The sequence below is a fragment of the Delphinapterus leucas genome, chromosome 5 (assembly GCF_059928025.1).
Source record: "Delphinapterus leucas isolate spDelLeu-1000000601 "Yukka" chromosome 5, BTC_Dleu_Yukka2, whole genome shotgun sequence".
Classification (NCBI taxonomy): domain Eukaryota; kingdom Metazoa; phylum Chordata; class Mammalia; order Artiodactyla; family Monodontidae; genus Delphinapterus; species Delphinapterus leucas.
Genome location: NC_143133.1, coordinates 86,992,700 through 87,020,369, shown reverse-complemented (window position 1 = coordinate 87,020,369; position 27,670 = coordinate 86,992,700). Strand labels below are relative to the sequence as shown.

General features: G+C 38.5%; 1 protein-coding gene across 22 annotated transcripts in view; it reads right to left on the bottom strand.

Moving 5' to 3' along the window:
* SLC4A4 (solute carrier family 4 member 4) overlaps window positions 1–27,670 on the bottom strand; it is a 350,242-nt gene that overhangs the window by 102,688 nt on the left and 219,884 nt on the right. For 17 of the 22 annotated variants that reach the window (XR_016393316.1, XR_016393317.1, XM_089912009.1 and 14 more), the window contains 6 exons: window positions 14,149–14,208; window positions 12,453–12,610; window positions 5,688–5,775; window positions 3,330–3,484; window positions 2,588–2,701; window positions 216–390 (listed from right to left, as the gene is read on the bottom strand). Coding sequence is in view for 20 of the 22 variants with exons in the window: in XM_089912009.1 (XP_089768135.1) it covers window positions 216–390; window positions 2,588–2,701; window positions 3,330–3,484; window positions 5,688–5,775; window positions 12,453–12,610; window positions 14,149–14,208 (750 nt within the window). In the remaining 2 variants the exon portion in view is untranslated. The remainder of the gene's footprint in view (window positions 1–215; window positions 391–2,587; window positions 2,702–3,329; window positions 3,485–5,687; window positions 5,776–12,452; window positions 12,611–14,148; window positions 14,209–27,670) is intronic. The other 5 variants (XM_089912006.1, XM_089912014.1, XM_089912015.1 and 2 more) reach the window with 1 other exon arrangement.

Genomic DNA, 27,670 nt, shown 5'->3' with positions numbered 1-27,670 from the left:
TTGTGACTCAAGCCAGATTTCATCAAGCTATTTTTGTAATTACTAAAATGCTGGAAATACAGCAGCAGGCCAGAAGCAAAGTAAAATGCAGCATCTAGCAAAAGAAAGAAAATCATGCTGAGTAACTGAAAGGCCATCTGCTTCTAGCTGAGCTGTAGGGGTGAGGAAGGCAATCTGGGCTGTACTATTTGTGTCTTTCCCCAAACCAAACCCACCTGCATGTTGTCAGTGGCATCCCCAAGCAGTCCTCCAAAAGTGATAGCATTAGTTACTGTTGCCAGATAAATGAAGAGAATTGCTGAAAGAGCCTGAATATTTAAAGCATCATAAAAATCACTGGCAAAAAATGGTGCTTTCCTCTTTATGTCCTTAATTAGTCCACCACAGAACCTGCATAGGGAGAAAGCAAACACGTGACAACATAAAATAAATTACCATCAGATTAACCAAGAGATAACTTAGAGATAATTTAACCACAAAGAATTTGTATTTAAAATGTTTGAATTAGAAGATACTCTTCAACTACTTAAGATAAAACCAGAAGACTGTGAATAATAAATCTTCTTCTGTCTCTTTTTTGGTCACCAAATTAGGCATCACGTTCCCTAAAGACTAGACAGTTGGTCTTTAGACGAGAATGAACTGTGTAGATGAATTAAATTTCTCACTGTCTGAAGAAAAACATCCAAACATGTGAGCAGATCATATAAGGCCCTTTATAATCTTGTCATAGCTTCCCTTCCAGCCTCATTCATTCATTCACTCATTCATTCACTCCACAAATGTTTATTGGGCATCTGTGACACGCCCAGCACCATTCTGGGTGCTGGAAAAACAGCAGTGAACAACACAGGAAAAAAATACCCACCCTCATGGAGTTACTTTCTGTGTGGGGGAAACAAAATAAGTAAAATGCATGGTGCTAAAACATCAAAGAAAAAATTAAGTGGGGAAGCAGGTTATTAAGTGCTAGAGTGCTATGCCTGAAATTTAGAGTGGCCAGATCAGGCCTCCCAAGCAAGTGACTTTGGGGTGAGGATTGGAAGGAATTAAGGAAGGGAACCACGCAGGTGTGTCATGGAAGAGCATCCCAAGCTGAGACCCATCACATTCGTCAGCAAGTCAGCTGACTCATGCATCTGTCAACTCACTCCCCCACCCACCCCGAACCAAACCTCGCTCAGCCTTTCCCATGCTGTGCCTTCTGCCTATGATGCCCTCCCTCAGAGCTCAACAGCCCTCTGAGGTCTTGACCCTCCATTCATAGCTCAGACATTCACTAGGGGCTATCACGTTTTCTCAGGATTGCCTGTCTATCTTAGCTGCACTCAGTGCCCTGCTTCAGTTTTCTTGGTACGCACAGGGCTGTGCATGGTACCAGGCATACTGCAGACATGCAATACACTTAGGGAAGGTAAAATATGGAAGAAGGAAATAACAGTCTGATTAAATTAAAAAGTTAAATCCCCAAAATTATATCCGTATAAAAGGAAAAGGATATTCCTAATGGAAATAGTTTGTAAAGAACTAGTCAGAAAAAAAAAAATGGGGGAAGGAGAAGGTTCTACTCTCTATTCTTTTTTTTTTCTTTTGCAGTACGCGGGCCTCTCACTGTTGTGGCCTCTCCCGTTGCGGAGCACAGGCTCCGGACGCGCAGGCTCAGTGGCCATGGCTCACGGGCCCAGCCGCTCCGCGGTATGTGGGATCTTCCCGGACCGGGGCACGAACCCGTGTCCCCTGTATCAGCAGGCGGACTCTCAACCACTGCGCCACCAGGGAAGCCCCTACTCTCTATTCTTTAAGATGGAAGAGGAGAGAAATAATGTCCTCTTAATTTGGGAGAGAAACCCAAGTGGGTCATCAGGGGAAGAAAATAACAATTTCATTCAGATTTGACTGCATATTAAAATGACTTACTTTTGTGTTTTCAAAAAATCTGCAGTGTTTTTAAAAAGCCATATCTTCATAAATGAGTATCCTACTTAAAACTATAGTTAACCCAAAATGAAATGGAGAACCTAACCATGAAGAAAATCCTAATGTAAAGAGATTTAACCAAAGCGATCTGGGAAACCTGAATTCCCCACTGCAGGCCCAGGAGATGGTAGCCTGGGAGTTACTCATTTCTGTAACATGTTACCCACTTCTGAGTAAATGTACAGGGGAGAGAGGGAATCATGAAAGCCAAGTGGGGAAGACTGGCACAATACTCAGTCTTCCTGCAATACCCACCCACGAGCTCTCTTTCTCTCTAACACCCCTCACTCATGGTAATACCTAATACCTTTCTCCCATCACAGAAACTCCCTACTTCTGCTTTATTTTGCCCCATAAAACCAGATCCACATTTCGTTATTTGCTCATTGTTTGTCTCCTACCACTACACGGTAAGACCCATAAGGAAAGGGGTTTTTCTTTCATTCACTGCTGCATCCCAAGTGCCTGTGACTAACAGATACACCATAAATGTGTGCTGGCTGACCAAACAAAAGTACAAACAGGTGAATAAAATGCTGACAGAAAGATGAAGGTAAATTCAGATCGGAAGAGAACCTCATCATGAACGACAGACGAATCCATAAGTTACCTTCCAGTGCGCTGTAATTCCTCACAATCCGCGTGTCCTCCTCCTCCATGGCCTCCATCATGGGGCGTGTCCCCGTTCATCTGAACATTTTCTCCACCTGAGTACATATTCTTTCTAAGCAAGACAACAGAGCCCCAAAAAAGATTAGTTTATTTCATTCACCTGCCTCTTAGCTGGGTCCTGCACTAGCTGATAAAGAGATGGACCTAAAACCCTTTGGGAGAAAGATAATTATTTCCGGCTGCCATCCTAACAAACAACTTTTGAAATGTTCTGTTGAGAGCCAAGACAAATGAGTGGATGAACAGAAAGTTGAATAACTTGTATGTTGTATAAGAGGGAAATTGTTTCACCTGGAAAAACACAGATTTCTAGAAAATGGCTTCTCCTCAATTATCTCATCCAATTTCTTAACCTCTTAAATCTACAGGGAGTCATCTTGAGTAAACGAATCTTTCCACATGTACGAGGAGTCCCCGAAACAACCCAAAAAAATCTCTACAATGTATTCCAGTATCATAATCTGAGATCTCTAATTTGTCATCACTAATCACAACATACAACATTCATTTTATAGTGTCAACGAAATGTCAAACCAAGGCACATGTGTGATTCATTTGAGATAATACCTCAAGTTGAATGGAAACCTGAAAATCTTAGGGCAGTTGGCTGAACCTCTTTCCTTTTCTAAACACAACCTCCTTCTCAAGGATGAAAACTCCCAATGGCCTGAAAATTTTACCTTTTGTCAGATGATGGAAGACTCTTAGGGGGCTCTATCCTGATCGCTGGATCCCATTCCCCGGGTGGAAGGACAATGACTTCATCTAGGAACTCGTCAATGCCAGCAATCAGGTCCTGCCTATCTTTTGCTTTATAAGCGATGTCATGGAACACCTAAAGAATAAAAAGAGATGTGCTGATCCAACAAGAGATCTCTCCACATGCCTCACATCAGGTAGAGCCTGAAGAATGCAATCCATAATCCACTTTAACATTACTATAACCATAGCCCCATATTTGCTATTGTTCAGCTTACCCCAAAATATTTTGGTATTCAGATTATGAACCCAAAGAATATAGGCAGAGGCATGAGAACACAGCTGTGTTTCTTTTATATGATTTTTTCTATCAATACCATAAAACAACATTGCCTTTCATCTCCCACTAGTATGCACCATTACTGATATAGTTGTGATGGAAGCCAGATGAAAATGGTTTAGAGAAATATACTGAAGATCATTCCCCAAAATAAAAACTACTGCGCCAAACCATTGCTTATAATTCAAGAAGGGTAAGTTCAAGCTGATTGTTAAGGCTAAGTTAAGACTCAGACACTGTAGCTCTCAAACACACAAATAATGTGTGTTAAAGCAAAGGGCTTTAAGTAGGTGATCATCTGTCTATCTTTTAGCAAGGCAATAACTAAACCATCCAAGGCAGCAAATGTTCTATGTCTTTTATGCAAATATCCAAAGAAGGAGCCTCCAGACGTCCATAATCCTCTTTGTCAATCGCTCCATTCCTCTAACCTGGCTGATGATCTGAAAGTCCTTTACACATAACCTAAGACTTTCATACCTCGTTAAGTCAAATTCTTTAGTCTCCAGGAGAGAAGATGGCCCTTATTTGATACCCTTACCTATTCTTAAAGATCGCTACTAAGACTCTTCTCCTCAATTAGAATTTTTAAAAGCTATCAAGCAAACAACACCAATGGTCTGGGGGTTGTGGGGTTGAGGGGAGGGCAATACAAAGTGCCAGCATATCATCTGTAGTGGACACAATTGGCCACAGCCTTATTTTCTCTTGCTACTTCCCTTAGTAGAGGCTGGAAAGTCGTCATTTTCCCAGCCTACCCTGACGATAAGGATGGGCAATTCTGACCCATGAGATTAAAAAAGAAGGGGGATTGGGGGTAGCTTTTGAATACCTGTTAAAAGAGACAGACACAGCTAACACTTCCCTTCCTCCTTCCTCCTGCCTTGCATACAGATGACGTGACTGGAGTTGACGGCAGTAGCCATCTTAAGACCACAAAGCAAGAGCCTTGGCACTTGATTTTATCATTAAGCAGTTAAATTAAACCAACTCCAGCAACCACCTACCTCCAAATTTCCTCATATGTGAACAAAATAAACCCTAAATTGTTTAAGTCACAATAAGTCAAATTTTCTGTCATTTGCAGCCTAAAGCATTTCTAATTGATACATCTTAGGAGGAATCATTTTTTTAAAGAAATCATAAATATGCAGAAATAAATGAAAGAACCCACTGAGATGCTTAGTTGCCTCAAGGGGAAAAAAACAGCACTGCTATTCATCAATGCTCTCAGATTAAGTAACCATCTGGTAATCACCATATAGAACTGCCATAGCTAAATGCTCTATTCTCCACTTAACACACGGCGAAGCTAACATATCAAGCAATGAAGCAAAAACAAAACATTCGGGAAAATGGTAAGCTACAAAGATGCAAAAGCAGAAATTAGTGCTGCTATATTCTCATAGTATTTCTCCTCCTATGAGACCAGTTTGGAGTTTCGTCATGTCTACAATGTGTGTAATGACATTCAAGCTATTAGGAGAGGATGGTCATAATTCCAACGTACTAGATGCTCTGCAGTAACAGTTGCTAATGCATTTTAGTATATGTATCATTCCTTCCCACAAGATAAGAAAACCACAAAAACAGGTACTTTCTGATACCTAAGGGAAAACATGCATTATCCATTTTATTATGCATTATTTTATAGAACGCATCATTTCTGAAACAACACAGTATGTGGACACAAGTTTCCAGAATTAATATATTAAACACTTTAAGAGATTAAGTTAATACAGTGTCTTGAACCTTTTATATAATATTTAACATACCTCAGTTTAGAGGAAGAAAGGAAAATATGACTTATTCTAACATAAAATTTATTTTTTGAAAACTATCAAATGCAGATGTCAGCTCATTTGCATGAACGACTGTACCTCATGTTTTAAGAAGGTTGGTAACTACATAATTCTAACTGAATAAATTGTGACAGCCAACTCACAGTATGAAAACACAAGTAGGACATTCACAGATCACCATCTTCCCGATTCCCTACCTCATCAGACATCAAGGTGGCAATGGCTCTGCCAATCTCATGGTAGGACTTGGCTTTCCCCTTAGGACCTAAGAGAATGAACAAGAACCTAATGGAAGAGGAAAGAAGCAAAGGCTATAACACACATTTCATCAAACTCAACACACATAACACTGAGACACATTTACCCTAATTCATAAAACGGTTAGGTCCAGAATCCACCTTTAAAACAAAGGTAATATTCTTGCTAATATGAAAGATACTCTTTCACGCTGTTGTGAAACACAAACTGTTTTTCATTTATTTGGAAGCAAGGGAGAATTTAGCATGGAAACCTGAGAAGCTTCTTCACAGAGAAGGAAAGGTTCACTTTATGAGTCATTCAATCTTTCTTTTCTAAACCTTCTTCTCTCTCCCTTTCTTCTGACTCTCAGAATCTTTGGAGAAAACCCATTAAGCACAATAACGAGAAAGACTTAGTACATCTTCAGATTTCTCTGACGTTTCTTTACCCAATATGGATGATGACAAATGATCCTCTCCATATTTTTAAGAAATATTTCTACTAAGAAGTGGCTGGGAGTCAGCAAAAACAAAGTTTTCTACAAGTAAGCCACATGCTGACAGCCAAAGTAAAGAAAGAAAAATATAAGAGAAATTCAAAACAAAGCACCATGCACAGCTAAAATTCTTTCATGGGCGCCAACAAGTTTCTTTTCCAAACTTGTTTTCTGGATAATGCACAGAGCACTGTTCCATAGCAAGCAGGTCCTGAAACTCGCAATAATGAGCTTATCTCCACTTAAGTTCACCCCTTATCATGTTGGAAGGAATCCCTCACTGATCATAAGGGCAAAGATGCACGTCTCAACTGGGGAGCAGGAAACCCAGTAAGTAAATGAATTTAAAAACATAGACAAAAGGCAACACCAGATAAATCCCTTCCTTGCTTATTTATGATCATGTCTTACCTAACATGGAGATAATGAGGACAATAAAAATGATCATATCCTATGTTTGCACAGCTTTTTAAAGCCTGTAAATCATTTCACATTCACACATCATTTAAACTCTTACTAGCCTCTGCAATAAGGACAGGTATCTTATTTCCATTTAATGGTGAAGAAACCTAGGTTCAAGGAAGTTATGGATGAGCCCAAAGACTGTCCCTAATAAATGACAGAGTAGATAGACAGGACTTCTTACCTCCTGTTTTTTTCAGCACACGGTTCTGCTTAATAATACCTGCCCAACCTATATACCAGAGTTGTGACTTCACAGAGAAAAGCTATCCAACTATGACTTCCATACGTCACTCTGGGGAAAGATGTTGTGGATACTTAGCTGAAGACAAGAAAACTTCAGTAAGATTTTATGCGACCAGGAATGGCTTAGGACTTTTCTTAGTAAAATTTTATTTTTTTACTAATTTATTCCTATACGCCTCATTTTAAATAAGAAAGGACTGATAGCAAGCACTCTTCAAGGTATTAGGGTCTGTTCCCAAATGCCCTTGAATAGGTAGTTCCTTTTTTCATCATAAAATTCAACCCAAAGAGTGAAGAAAAAGAAAAACCAAATTGAGAATGGAAGAAGGTAAATCTGAAAGTCTGAATACCCATATTTTATACCAGAATAACCATAAAACCATTCAGTATTTATTTGCTTAGAAACCAGTTCTGGAGTGGAGCGGTACACCTGCTTTCAAGTGTTATCACAGTAGAAGAAACAGCAAAAGCAATCAGCAGGTGCGAAAGTCTGTTCAAGTATGAAGGAAGTCATTATTAGAATTGGATTTTAGTTCTTCTAACTAGAACTTTTCTTCTTTTGAAGCTGGACCTAATTTATATACCACTACATACAGTATTATAAAGTGTTTTTTTATGGACAGTACAATGCATTTTTCTGAAGGGGCGGATCACTGATTTGAGTGCAACACCCGAAAAAAATATTTAACCACTACAGTAAAATATAAATCTCATTAAGAAACATCTACAGTGCTGGTCACATGTCCCAATCCTATTTACCTGTCTAGCAAGGGCCAGCTGTCAGGCAGGACAATAAGCCCATAGTTTTAGGCAGAAGAAGGCAGATGTGGTGCAGTAAGAGAAAATACATAACACCTGGATGCTTTACTAAATACATTTTTAGATAACGGATTTCCTTTGCTCGTCATTTTTTATTATTTCAATGTATCTAAATACTAGTGTCTAAGTAATACGCAATATCTAAAACCTTTCCAGAACCACTCTCTACCTCTTCCTACCTCTCCCTAGTATCTCCATCATGATTATTTTACATTTAGAAATACACACTATAGAAATGCACATTTATCAACTGACACATAAATTAATGATCAGGTTGACTAAATGGCAACAAAGCCAAAATAGTGTCTTGTTAGAAAGTGAGGAAGATACTCTCAGTCATTAACAGTCCCCAAATAAAAACTTTGGCAGACAATGGGTAACCAGTCCAAGAACTGATAGAATAATGGATCCTCTAACTTAAATACTATAAGATGAGGGCATACATTTTCTACAAGTTTTTACTCTGCTCTTTACTAAATAGTACCAAAGAATGAATGGCAGTAATAGACCAGTGGTGACCATAACATTTATTATAGCAATAAACCCAGCATATGAGAGCTATAGTGTTTTACTAACCTAGATACAAAGGCACAATTCCCCTTTACTGGGAAATGTGATTTTTATTAAAAAAAATTTTATATATATATATATATATATATATATATATACACACACACACACTCATATATTATTATAAGTATATATATATTATATTATATATCATATATATTATTGTATATAAAATATATTATAATTATTATATATAATATATATTATATATTATATATATACTTATATATTAGATTTTATATAATATATATATACTTTAATGGAAATCATCAAGTGCCAAATAGAAATAAAATATTACATATCAGTTAAAATTTTCACATTACTCCAGGCAGGAACCATTCAGTAAATCCATCTCCTTAAAATGATATAGAGAGGAAATCTGGACATCTACAAGTAGCAGGAAACATCACCTCTGGTCAAGAATCTCATCTGTAGGAAATCAGACCCTTAAGAAGCCTCTAATTTGAACTGCGTTGTTGAAATGGGGATGAGCGATCTGGGAAAACTAACAACACAGAAAAACTCATCAAGTTGAAGTTCCCTCTGCCTGAAACATGTTCTCTCCTCTTTAACCCTCAAAGAAGCAAAAGCTGTCACAACTTTTATGAAGTACCTCTTGCCAAACTCAGCTTTTATAATGTACTGAAAACTTCTTTCATGACTCAAGCTGTTTTTTGTCAAGGGACAGATGTTTTTTTCAAACAGAAGCTTTTTTTCTTTATTAACAAATTAGAGTAAACATCAAATTTGTGTGGCTGAAAGGGCACAGCTCATGTTGATGGCTTGGGGGAAATAATTTATGTTGCTGAGTTGTTTTTATTCACTCATAACTAGAAACAAGTCATAGTTAGAATTTTTAATAGTGCCTGGTTGTCTCGAGAATCTTCATGGGGCCCTTCTACTCTTATGCGCTCGCTTTTCCATACAACTAATTGTGCCTGGGGAGGATGTCTCTAGCATTCTCCACAACAAAAATCAGTACCAGATGATCTGTGTCCAGAACCACTGGGCTATACTCACATTCACAAAATAATTATAGGCAGAAACAGAGCATAATATCAGAAAAAGAGCCAGCCTTCCTAAACCACTCAATCTTTTCAGAGAGGATGTGCACCCTCATCCTTCCTGACATATCACAGCTATTTCTAAAATAAACTCAGTATGTATCAGTCATTTACTCCCTTCCTTCAAAACAACAGTGAATCAAATAACCCAGTGCTCATATTTAGTGGCTTTGGAAAATGTGGCTAAACTGTACCTTCCACAATAAATTCATGAGGACCGCAAGCCCACCGTAACCAACCATATTACAGTGAGCAACTGGAAGACTGTCACACAAGACAGAACTGAACTAGCAGGACCTCCGTCCCAATTCCTCTAATACAATTTTTTATAGTTTTGACAATTAGGCACAAACAACTGCTTTTAGGCAGATCGTTATTTATAACATAAAATATATATTAACTTACAGTGATATAAAGGGGTAATAAGCATTCTAATTTTTTAGAGGGCTAGAGCTCCCTGAGTAACTATTTGCCTTAGATGTGAAAATCAAGGTCAGAAAAGGACAAACTGATCAGGAACTTTGATTATTCTTCATGGGAAAACGCTCAAGTATTTTATTCCAATCCATTCTGGATATCTCCTTAGATTTTCCCTAAAAGCCTGGCCTCAGAGTCAGAAGTCTGCACTGGTAGTGAATCGTCCCTGTGCCTCCACCTCTCAACTATAAAATGGGAATTATGTTCATCTCCATGTGGCCCCTATAAATGACTGAGTGGCAGCCTCTATGGGCAGGTGTAAGATGATAGCAAGCAAAGTATCTGCAAGATGCTAAGAAAATCATAAACATATCCTACCAAGTCACCAGAGATCAAAGGACAGAGTTTATTTGCTTTCACATGGACGGCAAGAAGGGCCCCTACGTGGAGAACATCCATCCAGTTGGTAGGAGTCCAGCTGCAAGCAGAAAGCTAAAACAGATCAAGCCAAGAGCAGAGTAGATAGAGAAACTTGTGGACTCTACACAAAAGGAGCAACTACCACCACATTTCCTAAAAGATGCACGGTAGTAATGCTGTTTATGATAAATAGTAATAATAATAATAATAAGCCAAAGAGCCTAACATTCCTCCACCTTCAAAAGGAAAAATGACCGTTGTTACAAGTTGTGCACAGAAACAGACTTCTCGGGTCTCCCTGCAAGACAACAGGGTGGCATGCATGTTAAAGCACATGGCTGAGTGCAGAGGCATCCTTCACAATGACTACCACACTCCTTGTAGGATTTCCTTTATTGGATTTCACAGGATGCAGCCATTGTAAATGGCCCCATATTACTCATACACAAAAAAGCTAATGAGACTCCCTACTCAGTGATTACAGCTTGCCCTGGTTCAGAGGACAGCAAATGGATAAGACTACTTCCTGGAAAAATGTTAACACGCTAGGATATATTATTCAGATTATTGCCCTGAAACAGCTTTACGACATTATTGAATTACATTCCCTTGAATTGCCTGGGCTCCTTTTTTCTATTCAAATGATGCTGGATTGTGCCCCTAGACTAGTACCACCCTCCAGTACAGAAGAAAATGAACCAGACAGGAACAGAAGATTAGAGGGACACAAAAATAGTCCTGACTTGCTACTCAATGAACTTGTATTATTGTTAAACAAAAAGCCTTTTAAAATATTTTTTATTTGTAGCTTCTAGAGAAAAGTAATAATAAAAATGAAAAAGCAAGAGAAATTTAACACTTCTGGGCACACTTTTTTTTCTTTCAAGCTCCAGTAAAGTTAGTCCAAAGAGACAAAAATAAAACCATAGGGACACACAAGCTGGACTTCGGCCACGATCTGAGTCAGCTAGCTGTTCGCCAGGTGATTGCTCAGATAGAACTGCAAGGCTCTGCTGGAATGTTTTCAAGTGAAAAGCTAAGTTACAGAAAACACAAATCATGATAATCCCATTAATTGAATATGATCATCGCCTTTCCTCTGCTATTTGTCCAATGACTGCTTATATTATTCCTATATTGTAAGATGATAAATATTATTCCTATTTTAAGTGTCTAAGAAATATAAAAATGGAGTAAAAATGCCTGTATGATAAGAATGGCCTGTAATCTATAAATTGGGAGGCCATAGGAAATGTTCTCCTAATTTGCCTCCTAAGTTGGCTCAGAACAAACCTTGACCCCCTTGTCTTGTTGGTTGATCACACTCAGATCATCTGAGGTCACTGAGCATTCACAGCCCTTCCTGCTCATGTGGGAAACCTAAAGAAAAGTCCCCTGGGACCCACAAAAGGCACCCTCCCCAAAAAAAAAGGTCCTATTTATATGATAATTTTCTAATGTCAACCTGAAGATTATAAACTGCTCTTTAAACTCTTCTTAAGCACAAGTTTAAGTGAAGCATTAACTTCTATTGACCCATTGCACTTCGGAAGTCAAGTTTCCTAACTCTTCTACTGGGCTCAGTTACAGAAGGAAATAAAAGAGGATGACTTCTAAAGTATTGTGCAGGGTAATGAGTACATGATTGTAATAACAGTAATATGCTTCCTCTTAAAACTTTATGAGTCATAACACATAACAGTAAAGTGTGCAAATGATTTTTACATATGTGTATATATATATATAATATACATATAGACATGTCTATATATGTACATATAGACATGTCTATATATACAATGTGCATATGCATGTATGTATGTACCCACTACCAATTTTCTAATAAAACAGAGAGCAAATGAAAGCAACTCTGACCTTTGAATCATTCACCATCTATATGATCTTAGAGAAGTTACTTAAACTTTCAAACTCAGTTTCTTCATCTATAAAATCCACATACCTACAATCATTATGAGGATTAAATAGACTAATCCATAAGAAACTCTTCTGTAGCCCAATGAATTATTATAATTGTTATTATTATTACTACTGTACAAGTGCCAAGTAATCTGATAGCATGAAAATCAGACTGAACCATTATTTTGGGTTAAACCTTTCCAATATGCTTGCTTTGGATGTACCCTCATCCTCTTGGTTCTCTAGCCTGAGGAAGAGGAGCTGTCCCTATCACCACATTGTGGACCCCAGCGGGTCAGGGAGCAGCTTACCTTGTGGGCACAGGGACCTCAGTCAGGGCACCCAGCATGACGGCCTGCTGCAGCCGAACAAAGGCAATGAAAGGAGAATCTAAGAAGTTGACCTCGCCAACAAGGACGTTGGAGGCTTCGGCATCACGTGGCAGTTTTTTCATGAACTTATTCTTCAGCTGCACGGGAAGAGCCAAGAAAACACAACTTATTTCCAGAGAAGGGAACTCAAAGAATTTCCTTTATATGAGTCTACACGCAACAGGCAAGCCCTGGCTAGCTATTCTTCTATTATGTTTAACCATTCTATCAATAATAAACATTTCTCTGTACTTTGAATTCAAAAACATTGAGAGTATAGTCACATGGTTTACATGAGGGTATAGTCACATGGTTTACATTGTTTTAACAATATTTACATATGTATCAATTCATTTACTTATTCACTCAATAAATGAGTTGAGAGTCTCCTATGAGCCAGGAACTGATCTAAGCCTTAGGGATAAGGGATGCGTCAACTAATTACATGTCCTCCTTGAGCTCATATTCCAGCAGGGGAGAAGTAAAGTATGATTTAAAGTAGTGATAAGTGCTGAGAAGGAAAAATAAAACACGTAAGGGGGTACTGCTTTAGGCAGGGAGGTCAGGGAAGGCCTCTGAAGAAATACATTTGACATTGGAGAGAGGGGACAAGCCAAGCAAAGATCTAGGCAAAGAGAGCAGCAAGCGCGAAGCCTCTGAGACAGGCAAGAGCTTGGCAGTTAGGGGAACAGTAAGTAGGTAAGTGTGGTGGGAGCTGCAGGAGAAAAGGAGAGGAAAGGGCAGCAAATGAAGTTGCAGAGGTTAGGGGGGACCAGGTGGTAAAGGAAATGAAGGCCACAGAAGAAGTTTTGGATGTCTTAGACGGAACGTACCTACTAAAAGTCCAAGTGAAAACGTGGAGTAGAAAGACATCAATTCAGGAGATACCACCATGTAAGAAGTATTTAAGACCATGAGGGTAGGATGACACAACCTCGGGTGTGAGTGTAGAGAAGAGGGAGAAGATCTAAACCCCGGGCTACTCTACCTTTTATAGGAACGGGAGGGGATATCAGCAGAAGACATTGAAAAAGAGCAGCCAGTGAGGTAGGGAGAGAACCAGGACTTCATCAACTGTCGGGTGAAGAAAGGGCTCAGTAAGGAAAGGGTATCAGCTGCTGAGTCAAAGCCTGCTGGAAGTTCAAATAAGATGAGAACTAAGAAGGAAACAATGAATCTGGCAAGGTGGAAGGGCTGGGTGATCCTGACAAGAGCTGTTACAGTGGACACCAGGCTACCCAGTAAAGAATGAGAGGTGAAGAAGTAGAGACAAGGAGTGGAGAGAATTATTTTGAGAAATGTTGCTGCCAAGAAAAGCCAAGAATTAAGGAGGTAGGTGAAGGAAGGCATAAAACAGGGGATTTTTTAAACGGGAAATATGATAACACTTTGGAGTGTGCATGAGGATGATCTAGTAGAGACAGATTATTGCTATAGGAGAGAGAGGATAAATGCAAAAGCAGCTCAAGCAACCGTGAACTACTGAGATGATGAGATGATGTCCACAGCACAGGTAGAGGGATTAACTTCAGGTGGAACACAGAGAGCTCATCAATCCCAGCTAGGGAAGGCAGGGTACAGATGGGGGTGATCTGGCAAGTTTGTGGGGTGAAGATGAGGGCTTCTGAGGACTTACATTTTTGCAGTGAAATATGAGTGATCTGATGGTGAGGAGGAGGTGGGACGTACATGGGAGCTTGAGGAGAAAGGTAAAGGGGTAAAGTGGTTTTCTTGGAGAGTAAACGTTGCTTAACAGTCACTTTGAAAAGTTATCTTGTAGCTGTTATTCGTTCATTTCCCCTCCTCCCCAGCTCCCACTTAGAGTAGGATTGTTCAAGCACCCTTCAGCAAGTGGGAAACATCTCCCAAAAGCTCAAGGAGAACATCTCAACAATCATAAAAGGATGGAGATAAGAATTTTGCAGGACCTTATGAAACACACAGACTTCTAGGATACACTTATCATCAATATGAATGTCTCTCCCCTCAAGTCAAAAAGTTAACAGTGAACTTTTTTTGCCATGGATTATTGCTGATATGGGAAGTGGGAGACATGGCCCAATTTTCCCCAGTAATGAAAAATTATAGTAACATTTAATTTTCAATTTCCATTTAAAGAGTTCTTAATTAGGGAAAATAAGCGTCATGACAGTTAATTCCCCCAAACTATCACCCTCAGTAGCATTTTTATGAGATTCTTTCATTTGGTACTTCATACAAGAAGAAAGATGTGAGTCAAAAAAAAAAAAAAAAAAAAAGGAAGTTGGGGTTAATCATTTAGTGGAAACCAAAAAGAAAAATAAAGCAAAGGCAAGATATATATTTTTAGATGTCAGAAACATGACTACTTCTAGCAGTAAAAGACTTTTCCAAAGTTTACACCATTAATCCTTCAAAAAATACTAATATTTCCAAAAAATCTGTTTACGTTCTACAGATATGAAAAGAGCAGCCACGGGAATGGTCTAAAAACATCAAATTGCCAGAATTGTTATTATAGCCTAAGAAAGTTACAGTAATGAACTGTTCTCTGTAACACAGAGTAGAGTGCGGGGTACAGTCAAGTGACACAAATGCGTAACAAACTATCACTGCAAGAGTAACCTTCTTCCACCTCTTTCCAGAGAGAGCTCCCATTACCAACACAGCGCAAGAAGCTCTATAGTAATCCAATTCTCTCCAGCACTCTTTGCTCTAGTTAGGCAAGCAATCTGATCATAATCTCCTTCTGTTTTATGTACTTAGTCTCCCATACTTAGGATCAAAAACTGTCCTTTCCTCATTTCTACCTTTTCTAAACCTTCAGAACTCAGAACAAGCCTTTCTACTACCTCAGTGCTCCTCCTTGGCAATTCCAGAAGCATTCATTTCTGAATCACACGTTTGCCGAAGGTGAAGTCTTTCTCCTGAGCTTCCTGAGGGTTAGGGCAGTTTATTTCCCGTGGTACTAAACACTTACTTTGCACATAATTCAGCTGTAATAAATATTTTGAATGGCAGGGATGAACTCTGTAGCACTAAAAATCAGACCACAAGACCATCAAATGCCCAGGAAAGTTAGAGAGGTTTTAGAGGCTCATTCTAGACCATACTAACTATGTCTGGATCTTCTAGCACTAAGCAACTACCTGACCCACAACACACAGAGAATATTCCACAGTCAACTATTTTCTTCCACAAAACGCTTTACTAGGACTATGGTACCTTTACTAAGATGACTGTACCATCTTGGAAAATCAGAAGTATATTTTTACAGCTAAAGGAACTGTATACTATGTGCTCTGAAGAGAAGTAGTTATAAAGATATGTTCCTTTAGATCAGCATACCTCAAACTCTGTTTGTGGAATACTAGTGTTCTTGGACAAACTAATAGCTATTCTAAAACAGAAACGTGTGGCGCCTGAGGTGCCCCAGAACTTAGTCCTTTGATGGCTCTTTTCTTTCTATACACACTCCCTGGGTGATCTCAGTCAAGTCCCATGCCTTCAAATACCATCTACATACTGATGACTCACAAATTTATATCTTCAGCCAGGACCTCTTCCCTGAACTCCAGTCCTATAACATCTCTACTTGGATGTCTAATAAGCATTGCAAAGTTCACAAATCCAAAACTGAGCCCCCTAAGAGTCCCCTCAAACTAGCTCTTCCTGGAGTCTTTCTCATCTGGTTAATGGCAGCTCCATTCTTCCACTCCTCAGGCCCAAACCTTGCTGTCATCCCAACACCTCCTCCTCTCACACCCCATGTCCATCTTATCAGCAAATCCTGTTGGATTTATATTCAACGTATATCCAGAATCCAACCATTTCTCACCATCTTCACTGCCACCACCCTGGTCCACATTACGAGCATCTCTCTCCTGGGTTATGGCATTGGTCTCCCGGCTGGATTATCTGCTTCTGCCCTTGCCCCCCAGTCAGTTCTCCAAAGCAGCCAGAGCAATCAAATCAGCAGTCAGATAAAACCCTCTGTTGGCCCCATTTCACTGAGAGGCAAGACAATATCTTTATGACAAGCTGCAACCCCAGAATCATCTGGCTCCCCGTTAGTTCCCTGACCTCCTTTCCTATTGTCTTTTCCCAGTCTTCTCCTGACCCCCCACTCTAGCCTCCAAGTCCTCCCTAAAACTCGCCAGGCACACTCTTACCTCAGGGCCTTTACACCTGCTGTTGCCTCTGAATGGAATGTCTGCAGGGCTTCCTCCCTCATTTCCTTCAGATCTTTACTTAAGTCACTTTCTCATCAGTCAGAATTTCCCTGGCCACATTAGTTAAAATTTCAACCTCCCTCTCCCCACAGATTCTTCTTACTCCTCCTTCCTCCCTCATTTTTTAGTTCTTTGTATTTATTATAGTCAAGCATGTTGCATGTTTTACTTATCTTCTTTATTATCTCCCCACTAGACTACCCACTAGAATGTAAGCTCCCTAATAGTAGGAATATACATTTCTTTTGTTCAGTGTTGTATCCCTAATGCTTAGGAGAAAAGCTGAATAAATATCTGTTGAATGAATGAATGATGGTTATTATTTCTGCTCTTCACAATAAGCTTTTCTAATGCTTCTTTTAAAGTAGTAGGTACTGGGCATCCCACCACTAGCCAAGCCATCTAAGTGGACAAAAGGCCTAGATATGGCCTATCTTAGTAAACAGTGATTGGTAACAGTGTTACCATTCACACAGGGACCAAAACATTTTGGAAAATTAATACTCAAATGTGTAAAAACCAATACTTCCCTTTCACCTGAGGTTGTTCCCCTCTTTGTTGAAAGGGCCTTTCACAGTACTGTCCACACTAGGAGAGGATGAGGTCAATACCCAAAATGAAACACACAAAATCAGGAGAGAAAAATGGATGAAAAGAGAGACTGCTGAGTCCCCAGCCCAGGCCCTGAGGTCCTGCAGCTTCTCCATTCTGTGAACTCAACAAGAATTCTCACTAGTTATATAAGCCAGAAAATTCCATTTAGGGTTTATATTAATTTGAGGTGATTTCTGTCTACTGAAGTCCAGACCCTTCAAAAAAGTTTATTTGTCAAATAAATTTGAGGAATACCATGTTAAATAGAATTAAATAAGTTTCTATACTATACACTCTCTTAGAGTTTTGAATATGCCTATACGCCTAGGAATGCTTTATCTCCCACTAGGAGATAAATAAGGCACATTTTGATATGAAAACAGATTTTAAAATGCTGTTTGAGACAGAAATTTTCTCATCTCCCATTTAATCCTACTCTCAGCTCCATTTAATTCTCTTCAAATTTAATGGGTGCCTCCAAGGTACAAGGCCTGATAGTGGGCACTGCAGAGAGCAGACAGACCCTACTCTCCTGAAGTTTATAGTCCAACAAAGAGAAGCAACTATAGAAATAGCTCTAATGAAAGAAGAAACATGAAGCAATACGAAAGGTATATTGTTCAACGGAGGTCACAAAACATAGCAATCACACCCGGCAACAGAGCTCAAGGAAGGCTCTTCTCTGGATCAAGGTTTAAAGATCCCTCTCATAAAGGTGGGCTCATCAAATACTGATTCATATGGGTTCTCTTTTCCAAGTACCTCAATAATATTTGATAAAGGAAGAACTAATGACTGAAGTATAAAAACCATTTCTGGGCTTACACAATAAAATGTGAACAATAATAAAGTACTAACAAAAAAAGCCTGTCAGGGCTTCCCTGGTGGCACGGTGGTTGAGGGTCCACCTGCCGATGCAGGGGACATGGGTTCGTGCCCTGGTCCGGGAAGATCCCACATGCCGCAGAGCGGCTGGGCCCGTGAGCCACAGCCGCTGGGCCTGCGTGTCTGGAGCCTGTGCTCCGCAGCGGGAGAGGCCACAACAGTGAGAGGCCCACGTACCGCAAAAAAAAAAACCAACAAAAAACAACCTGTCAACATTACACAGAATGGTGAAGAATAACCATTCTTTTATTGGTTATAAAAGATAATGAAAAGACAATGAAAGATAATGAAAATAAGAACAGACTTTAAGGCTTTCAAATCAGGTTGAAGATCACCCAATAAATTCATCTGGATTGAATTCCAATGATAAAGTTTGACATTCTTTTCTTATGAATCATTAGCTGATTCTCCAAGGGATACCCAGCCTGGATTTTATGCAGGGCCAACTATGAGAACACACACGGTGGAAAAAAATTCCTTTAGCCAAACTTGATTCCAAAGAAATGGATTTCAAAGGGCTGCCACGTGGAGGTACAATTGGTAAAAAGATACTTTGGCTAGCTCAGCAACTTGGGGACACTTTTTTGTCTTTACCAGGTAACATCACCAACTCTGTGAATCCAGGGGTGTACATTTCAGGTTCCTTTTATATTAGCCTGTATTCTTTCTTCCAAAGTAAGGTCTTGCTACAATTACTCAGAAGTATACGGCTTGCCCTCTGCCGTAAATATTTACTCTTAGAATTTCTTAACCTTCCTTACTTTCTGAGCAGTTTTCTAACAACCCAGTGATCAGAGTACTAGCATATCAAGAAACTAGAAATTATGAAGGGATAAAGCAGAACAAGTAGACTGATTATAACAGAGATAGCTTACTTGGGATGACCACCCATGTGATGATGGGAAAGTTACTCATACACAAGCAATATGCAGCACATATAGCTAACTGAAAAAAATCAACCTTCCATATTCCACTCAGGTCTTAGATTCTCCTGCCCTTTCCTATGAAAACAGTTTGTATTACAATTTTAGGTTTTCTGTATGGGACCTGTCACAATGTAACTGTAATCAATCTTGATTGACTGGGATACCATTATGGCGTCCTCGCCTTCTTGCCATCATCCTCAGACCTGCAGCATCACCTGGTAAGTAGGTCCAGGCTATCATATTATTCCCCAGTCACTAGGCAAGTACCTAAACCCTACGTCTTTCTCTTTGCCATTATTAGCACATGTTAAAATAAGTGTAATCAAGTGTCATTTATAACCAGGAGTACTCACGATTTGTCATTTGAGTCTGATTTATTAGAACAGCCTATAGGCTGTTCAATGCCCTTACTACAAGTGTTGTTTTAAAAACCATTTAAATTTGAGTACACTTTTTCATTTTTTTTCCAAAGCTTACATCTACCCCCATACCATACATTCTCTTTTCCTCTCCAGAAGAATGACTTTAATCTTCTAATCTGTGCTTATTCTCAATTCACCCTGCCTAATGCCTCATGTCAACAGGCTAACAACCACCTGCTTTCCTGAGCAAAGAGCTTATTCCCGGCTTCCTTCTTGGTGTTCTTTTCTCTCTTATTTTCTTCTTCTTAGCTTATTTTCTCTTTTTCCTGCTGATTTCCTCCTTTCCATTCTCTTTGAAAATTTCCAGCTCTTATTGTTTCCCAAACAAACTCATCTGGTAATCTCAAAATCATTCTAGGTCACCCTAGTACCATGTCCTTCCAGTGCAAAGGTATCTGTATTAGTGGTAAAATAGGGTCACCATAATTATCAGTTTAATGATGCATATGACAGCCTCAGTTTACACCACTGTCTTGGTGTAATTATTAATATTACCTTCTTTCATTCTCAAAAGTGTTTTGGGCTAAGGAAAAAAGTTATAGGATCACTCTACATTTTAATCTCACTGAGGTTGACTCCTGAGCAGCATCTAAGATATGGCATTGGAAAATAATTATATGCTATGAAAACTTAAGATTCAAGGAAATCAGAAGTATGAGGGATTGCCTGGATCAAACAGCATCTTAGTAAATTATGCTCTCTGAGTATGAATTTATTCATCTACTATATGCTAACAATATTAACTGTTAAGATAGGAAGAAAAGTGTTCTCTCACTCACCATAAGTGAAATGATTCTTCCTCTGCCCACTCCCTTTTTCTACACCTTGGGAAAAGTGGCCAATATGATGAATAAAGTTTGACAAATTCATTGGGATTTTTCCTAATGAAAAGGGTTGCAATGCCTTGAAGACAAGAAGCAAGCTATTTTCTCTTACAGCAAGACAAATGAATGGATAAAAGAGACTTTACTTCCTAATCCACATGGCTGGTTAAATAAGAAGATTCAGAGTCAGTTTCCTATGCTCAATTATAACTCCATCATAACTCATGTTTCCTAAGTCTGCCAATCCCAGAATTTAGATTCCGCATGGGTGGTTTTAGACACGGAGCTGTATATTTGGTAAACTAGAAATTTCCAACCTAAATAATGTTTCTGAGAGACTTCAGTTCCAGTTATTGTAAATTAGCTTCCATCACACCAACCCTTCCAGTAAGAAAAACTGAAAAGCTGGATTTCTATAAGCTGTTCAAAGGAATCAGAAAGTTACTATGACATTAAAAACCTAAGGAGCCAATGTCCCTGAAGAAGGAAACTGCATAAAGGTGAGGCTAAATTCAGCTCACCTTTTTCTTCTTAAGGCATTTGATGATTCCTAAGTAGCTGAAGAGATTCAAAAATTGAACAGAGCCTTCAGCAGTCTCAAAGTGATGGGCAAACATACCAGGCATTCAGTTGGGATCCCTAAAGGACAAGACTAAAGGCAAAAGGGCAAACTAGTAATAAACCAACCCACATAAAGACTGAAACCTAGCTTCCAATCAGCTCAATTCCAGACTAAATATTAAGTTGGCCTGCCCCCAGCCTAAATGCCAGCCAAAAGCAAAAGAAATAATCTCTGAAGAAAAATAACATTATCATGTTATCAAATATCAAACAGAATATCAAATTAGCTCTACTATATATATAATATACATATTATATATAATATATATATATAACATATATACATAATATCTGACATTCAATCAGAAATTGCTAGGCATACTAGTAGACAAGATCAATTGACTAGAACCCAAGAGAAAAAAAATAGAAATTAGAAACAAATTTAAAGGAGCTACATATTATAGTTATCAGAGATAGACTTTGAAATAACCATAGTTTTAAAACACTGATGAGATGGAGACTTTCAGAAGAATCCATTTAAAAAACAAACCAGATGTCCTAGAGATTAAAACATGTATCAATGACTAGTTAAAGTCAGTATTATTCATAATTTGAAAATAGGATGTATCAAAATTTGTGGAATGCAGCTAAACAAGTGCATGGAGTAAAATTCATAGCCTAAGTGCAAACATTTCCAAAGAAGAAAAGCTAAAGTTTGACGATCTAAATACTATATATCTCAAGGAATAAGTATAAAACAGCAAATGAACTCAAAGAAGGTAATAATAAAAATAAGAGAAGAAATCATGACATTAAAAAACCAAACGTGCTATGCTGATCATGTGTCCATATTGTAAAAAATTATCAAGTAGATTTTATCACAAATATGTTTCACTTTAATAAAACAATTATACTACAATGGGTGTCTTAATAAACAAACGGTAATTTCATTCCAATTCTGCTTACATGTAGTGCTCCCTTGGCAGGAAACCTTTAAAGGAAGTCAAGGATGGTGAAAAACTAAAACTGTATTCCAAAGTCCTACCTCATATGTCAAAGGCTTTTGTAAAGATTAGAAGAGATAAGAGGTAAAATGCCTAGCAAGATACAAAAACATGTGGGGCTCACTCCTCCCCCACCTTCTTTTTAGTTTCTCCAACATGGAAAGTAAACCTTTCTACTGCCTTCTTTCTTCCTACCATGCATATCCAGGAGACCATCTGATTGTGCTATGTCGGAGGTGACATATTCCTGCCTTTACCTTCCAATGGTATACAAACCCTAATCTCTCACTACTCAACATAAATATAATAGAACCTAACCCAGTATACTTCTCTCAGGTTAAAATTAGCCTCCAACAGGGGTGGGAAGAAAACGCAGTCCATCAAAAGCAGCCTTGTGAAAACTAATCCCTGGGATAATTTTGAAATAGATTTGACCTACCAAGAACTATGTGTATATATTTGGAACAGACCTACCATCTCAAATGCTGGGGGTCCTAGAGTATGATAGGTGGAGACCAGTGCACTGCCTCCATTTGGCCTCTATGGTTAACTGAAGACTGTCCCTATCGTCCACCCTCCCCCAAGTTTCCAGTAGCCCTCTCATCCCACATCCAAGGAAGAAGAGGACTGATCTGAACTAATCAAATTCTAAAAGTCAATTCGTTTACACTAGCTTTTCTCAGGTACTAGGAAAATAGTTCTTTTCACTGAAATCTCTATTCTAGCCTTTCTTTGTAGTAGGGGGTTCTCAGTGCAAAGAGCAGGCCTACTCTTGAGTTCCTAGTACAAGGAGTCTCTTGCTTCTAGGCTCTTCACAGCTACCAAGATGAGGCAGAAGGCTCTGCCTAGGTCACCAGGGTTCTGCTATGGGGTTTGCAGTCAAAGCCTCAGCCAGTAAGAAAGAGTTCCTTGGCCTTTGATGCTCTGTGTACATATTTCCTGGCATGATCTTCTCGGGAGTGTTGGGCTGAGAGCAGGTTTGGGTGTTCCTAAGTAGCCTAGACAAATACCATCTTAAACACACCCCAGCATTCCATTCCTAAATCTCACTTCTTTACTGTAAATTGTGTGGTTGCCCAACAAGGAAACGTCAGAGCAAGGAAAAAGATAGAAATTGCTGTTTTATAAGCTTAATCGGGTATTGCTTTTTATTTTAAGAATATGCAAGAAAAATTATCTCAAAACTTTCCTGTTAAATAAAGACAGACTTTACTCATCCAGTAAGCAAATTTGTGGGATAGGACTTATTTGGTGTGATAGAGAGAACTGCCGGAATAATTACTTTAAACATTTTTTGTATTGTCTTTATTGACTGACCTTTAGGTTACCTCCAAGCTGTAATTTAGAAGAATACTTTCACTGGCTAAATTTAAAAACCATCAGCCCGATGTCTAAGAGGCTAAAAAGAGGAGCTATTGCTTGATTGCCTAAAGAATCCAAAATTTAGACAATCACTTAAGAACTTCTACGATATGGTCTGAGATTTCTAGAGTGTATAAAATATGAAAGAGGGCAAAGTCATTAAATAAGACAAAATGCCAAAAGGTTCTGTGGCTACGTGTTTTTACTTTCTGAACACTATTCTACTTTCACTTATTCCATTTTTTAAAATACAAAAGGAAAACAGTCCCCTGAGGGTGATAATTTGATTTCCTAATTTTTCCTTCCAAATATAGACATCTCACCACCATTAATGCAAATGATTCTGCAAAGCAGCACATTTACAAATGGCTATTAAACTAAATATAACATTAAGTACAATCCATCAGTTCTGATTTCCTAAATAGGATGAAATTTCAAGGGCTGACCTAGTTTTTAAAAATCAACTTGTCAAAATCTCTAGTCACATTTTTTTGTCTTACATCGCTAAAAAATATCAACATGTTTATAGCTATTTACAGTGTTTAAAACATTTCCACATTTACTGTGTTACTTGAATTCTTACAGAAAGTTTACAAGAAACGTACTATTTAACCATTTTACAGATGAGGGAAACAAAAGTTCAAACAGTTTAAAGGACTTCAATGAAATTCATACAGCTAAATGGCCAAGCCAGAATGTGAATTCTATCTACTTCACTACACTGTGAAACCCTTACATTTCTGATGCATATATTTTACTACCTGAAGTTTACAAGACATTGTCCTGAAACTTCTAAACCTTTTACATAGCAAACCAATGTTAAGCATCTGTAATGGTTTAGGTGCTGTACAGATATCCTTCAAAAATTTTAGGAAGCACATTTTAAAGTATTCAACAGGATTTAATTACATAAAATAAAATGAGTCACAGAGAGAGAGAGAGGGAAAGCAGAAAATCCATATAAAAAATAGCACTTTAAAAAGTATTTAAAGAAAATCAAGAACCTGCAAATTTTAGGTGCTAACTGAGTTGGGTAACGTTTTTAAAAGTTCTTTTTCCTCTTTCATTGTTGTGTCATGAACTCCACCATACATAAAGGCAGGTCAGGGAAGGAAACTCGAAATAATCATTAATCTATCTGGTGGGAAATGCCCTCTACACAGATGTCCCCTTAGATGCTAACTACAACCCTACGCCTCCAAACTCTAGCCAAGCCTGACCTGGACTGCCCCAACCTTCCCTGACTTTGTTCACAGGACCCTCACCTTCCCTCTGAGGTTATAGACTTATCACAATGCACTGATTGACTGGCTTGGTTGTGACTCTTCTTAGATGATAAGTACCTTTTACAAAGGGTTCTAAAGTACCCTATGAAAAGAAACTACATATTATTCAACTTTGTTTCCCCGAAGCCTTATAAAGGCACCACCTTGCAGGAAATGTTCACTACATGTTTCTTAAATGCCTGGAATCCATGTGATCATGCCTGTGTTGTGGCATCTTTACATTCTGCACAGATAAAAGCAAGGATACTGAAGGCTCCAAGAAAAGTGCTCCATTTGGTGGAAGCAAACTTAAGAAAGGTCTCTGGTGAGAAGCAAAAAGTCTTTATCGATTCCAAAATTTATGAGCATAGGTCAATGAAAAATAACTTTTATTTTTGGGCTGCATGGTAGCTACCATTCATTGTGGCTTTTTTTTTTTTAAACCCCTGCCGAAGTTCCGTAAAGACCTAGCTTCTCCAGGATTTATCAGTGAGATTTTGAAAGGGAGTCCTGCTTTTGGAGAATTACTGCATGTTGCAACCCTTCCTAATTTAAGATTTCAAATCTCTGATTAGTAAAACTGCACTTTAAAGGCATTGTTGTTACCAAGAGGCACAAAAGTCTCCAATAATAAGTTCAAATTATTAGTAGTAATACTAACGATTACTAACACTTTTTAATCAACAGGCACCAGACCAGGAACTTTGCATGCGTTATTTTATTAAATTCTCATCACTTTTCTACAAGCAGTTACTGTTGTCGTTGTTTACACCAGAGGAAATGAGATTTAGAGATTACACAGCTTGACTAAGATCAAGAAACTAGGAAAGGCAGAGAGAGGATTCAAAGCAAAGTCTGTCTGTTTGCAGAGCCCAAGCTTCACCACGCTAAACTTGGAGATTATACAGACTGCCAATAAACACATGAAAAGATGCTCAACATCACTAATCATTAGAGAAATGCAAATCAAAACTACAATGAGGTATCGTCTCACACCAGTCAGAATGGCCATCATCAAAAAATCTACAAACAGTAAATGCTGGAGAGGGTGGGGAGAAAAGGGAACCCTCTTGCACTGTTGGTGGGAATGTAAATTGATACAGCCACTATGGAGAAGAATATGGAGGTTCCTTAAAAAGCTAAAAATAGAACTACCATATTACCCAGCAATCCCACTACTGGGCATATACCCTGAGAAAACCATAATTCAAAAAGAGTCACGTACCACAATGTTCACTGCAGCTCTATTTACAATAGCCAGGACATGGAAGCAACCTAAGTGTCCATCAACAGATGAATGGATAAAGAAGATGTGGCACATATATACAATGGAATATTACTCAGCCATAAAAAGAAATGAAACTGAGTTATGTGTAATGAGGTGGATGGACCTAGAGACTGTCATTCAGAGTGAAGTAAGTCAGAAAGAGAAAAATAAATACCGTATGCCAACACATATATATGGAATCTAAAAAAAAAAAAAATGGTTCTGAAGAACCTAGGGGCAGGACAGAAATAAAGATGTAGACATAGAGAACGGACTTGAGGACACGGGGAGGGGGAAGGGTAAGCTGGGAAGAAGTGAGAGAGTGGCATGGACATATATACACTACCAAATGTAAAATAGCTAGCTAGTGGGAAGCAGCAGCACAGCACAGGGAGATCAGCTCGGTGCTTCGTGACCACCTAGAGGGGTGGGATAGGGAGGGTGGGAGGGAGATACAAGAGGGAGGAGATATGGGGATATATGTTTATGTATAGCTGATTCACTCTGTTATAAAGCAGAAACTAACACACCATTATAAAGCAGTTATACTCCAAACAAAGATGTTAAAAAAAATTAAAAAATTAAAAAAATAAAATAAATTAAAATCCCTCATTTCTCTTTGATTGACGGTTCTAGCCCACAAGATAGTTATCTTGTCTTTCACTGAACTGCTGCAGTTTACTGTCAGCACCACACAGTTTATCTGGTCTCTCCAACTCCAAGAAAGATGTTTAAAAAAAAAAAATTAGTGGAGAAAAAGAGAATGAGCTTTGGAGTCAGAGTTATCAGCAAATCTCAATTCTTCTTTTTCCTGGCTGTGGTTACCTTGGGCAAATTACTTCATGTCTTTAAGCTGAGTTTCCTCATCTGTAAAATGGGCATAATAAGTGACCCACTCATGGAGTTAAGAGGAGTAAATGAGATGATGTTTGAAAATGTTTCAGCTCAGTGCTGAGCAAGTAATAGATCTCTCAATACATGTGTTAAATGGGGGAATATTATGAGACCCTGAGCCTAAAAAACATCAGTGGAGACAGAATGTTGAAAACAGATTTGAGAAAAATTAAAAGGCAGAATATACAGGACTTGCTGAATACCTGGATAAAAGCAAATACTTCACCAATACTGAAGAATAACGGGTACACCAGTGAGAATCTGGCTGAGCACTAAAAATATCTGTGTCCTCAATTTTTATTGTATTATAACCTAAGCAACAGTTGCTGAAAAGATCACAGTAACTTATCTTCTGCATTTAGCCTCTTCATCTGTAAAGTGAGGTTGATAATAATACATCACATGTTATAAATAATATGTAAAAAGCTCCTAGTACGGTGCCTGAAATAGCACAGTGGATATTCAATAAATAGTAACAATAATTATGATGTCAGAGTTTTAATATAATCCTAGGATCTATGGGAAACAGATGATTGGAAAAATAATAAAATTTCTCTCTCCCAAAGGAAAAAAGTAGTTACGTTGGCACCACATTTAATTCAGATATCCAATTCTCTGAATTTAGATAGAAATCTCTCTGCCCAGTCTGTATCATGGACTTAAAAACATATATTCATCCAGTACAGTACCTCTCTAGGTAAGTTAATTCTACCAAGTGAATCACTGCATGAGTTTTAACTTCAAAAGTTTGCAGAGCTATTTTCACCATGGTACGGCTAGAAAAAATCAGATACACTGAAGGTTTAGGTGAGCGTGGGTGTATCAGTGCAGCTATACTGTAAAACAAGTATAATGGCTCACAGTAAGGGCACCATTTTATCTGCATTCCCTCAGAATGACACACTTGACCTTGAATGACTGTGTTTTCAGCAGGAAAAAAAAC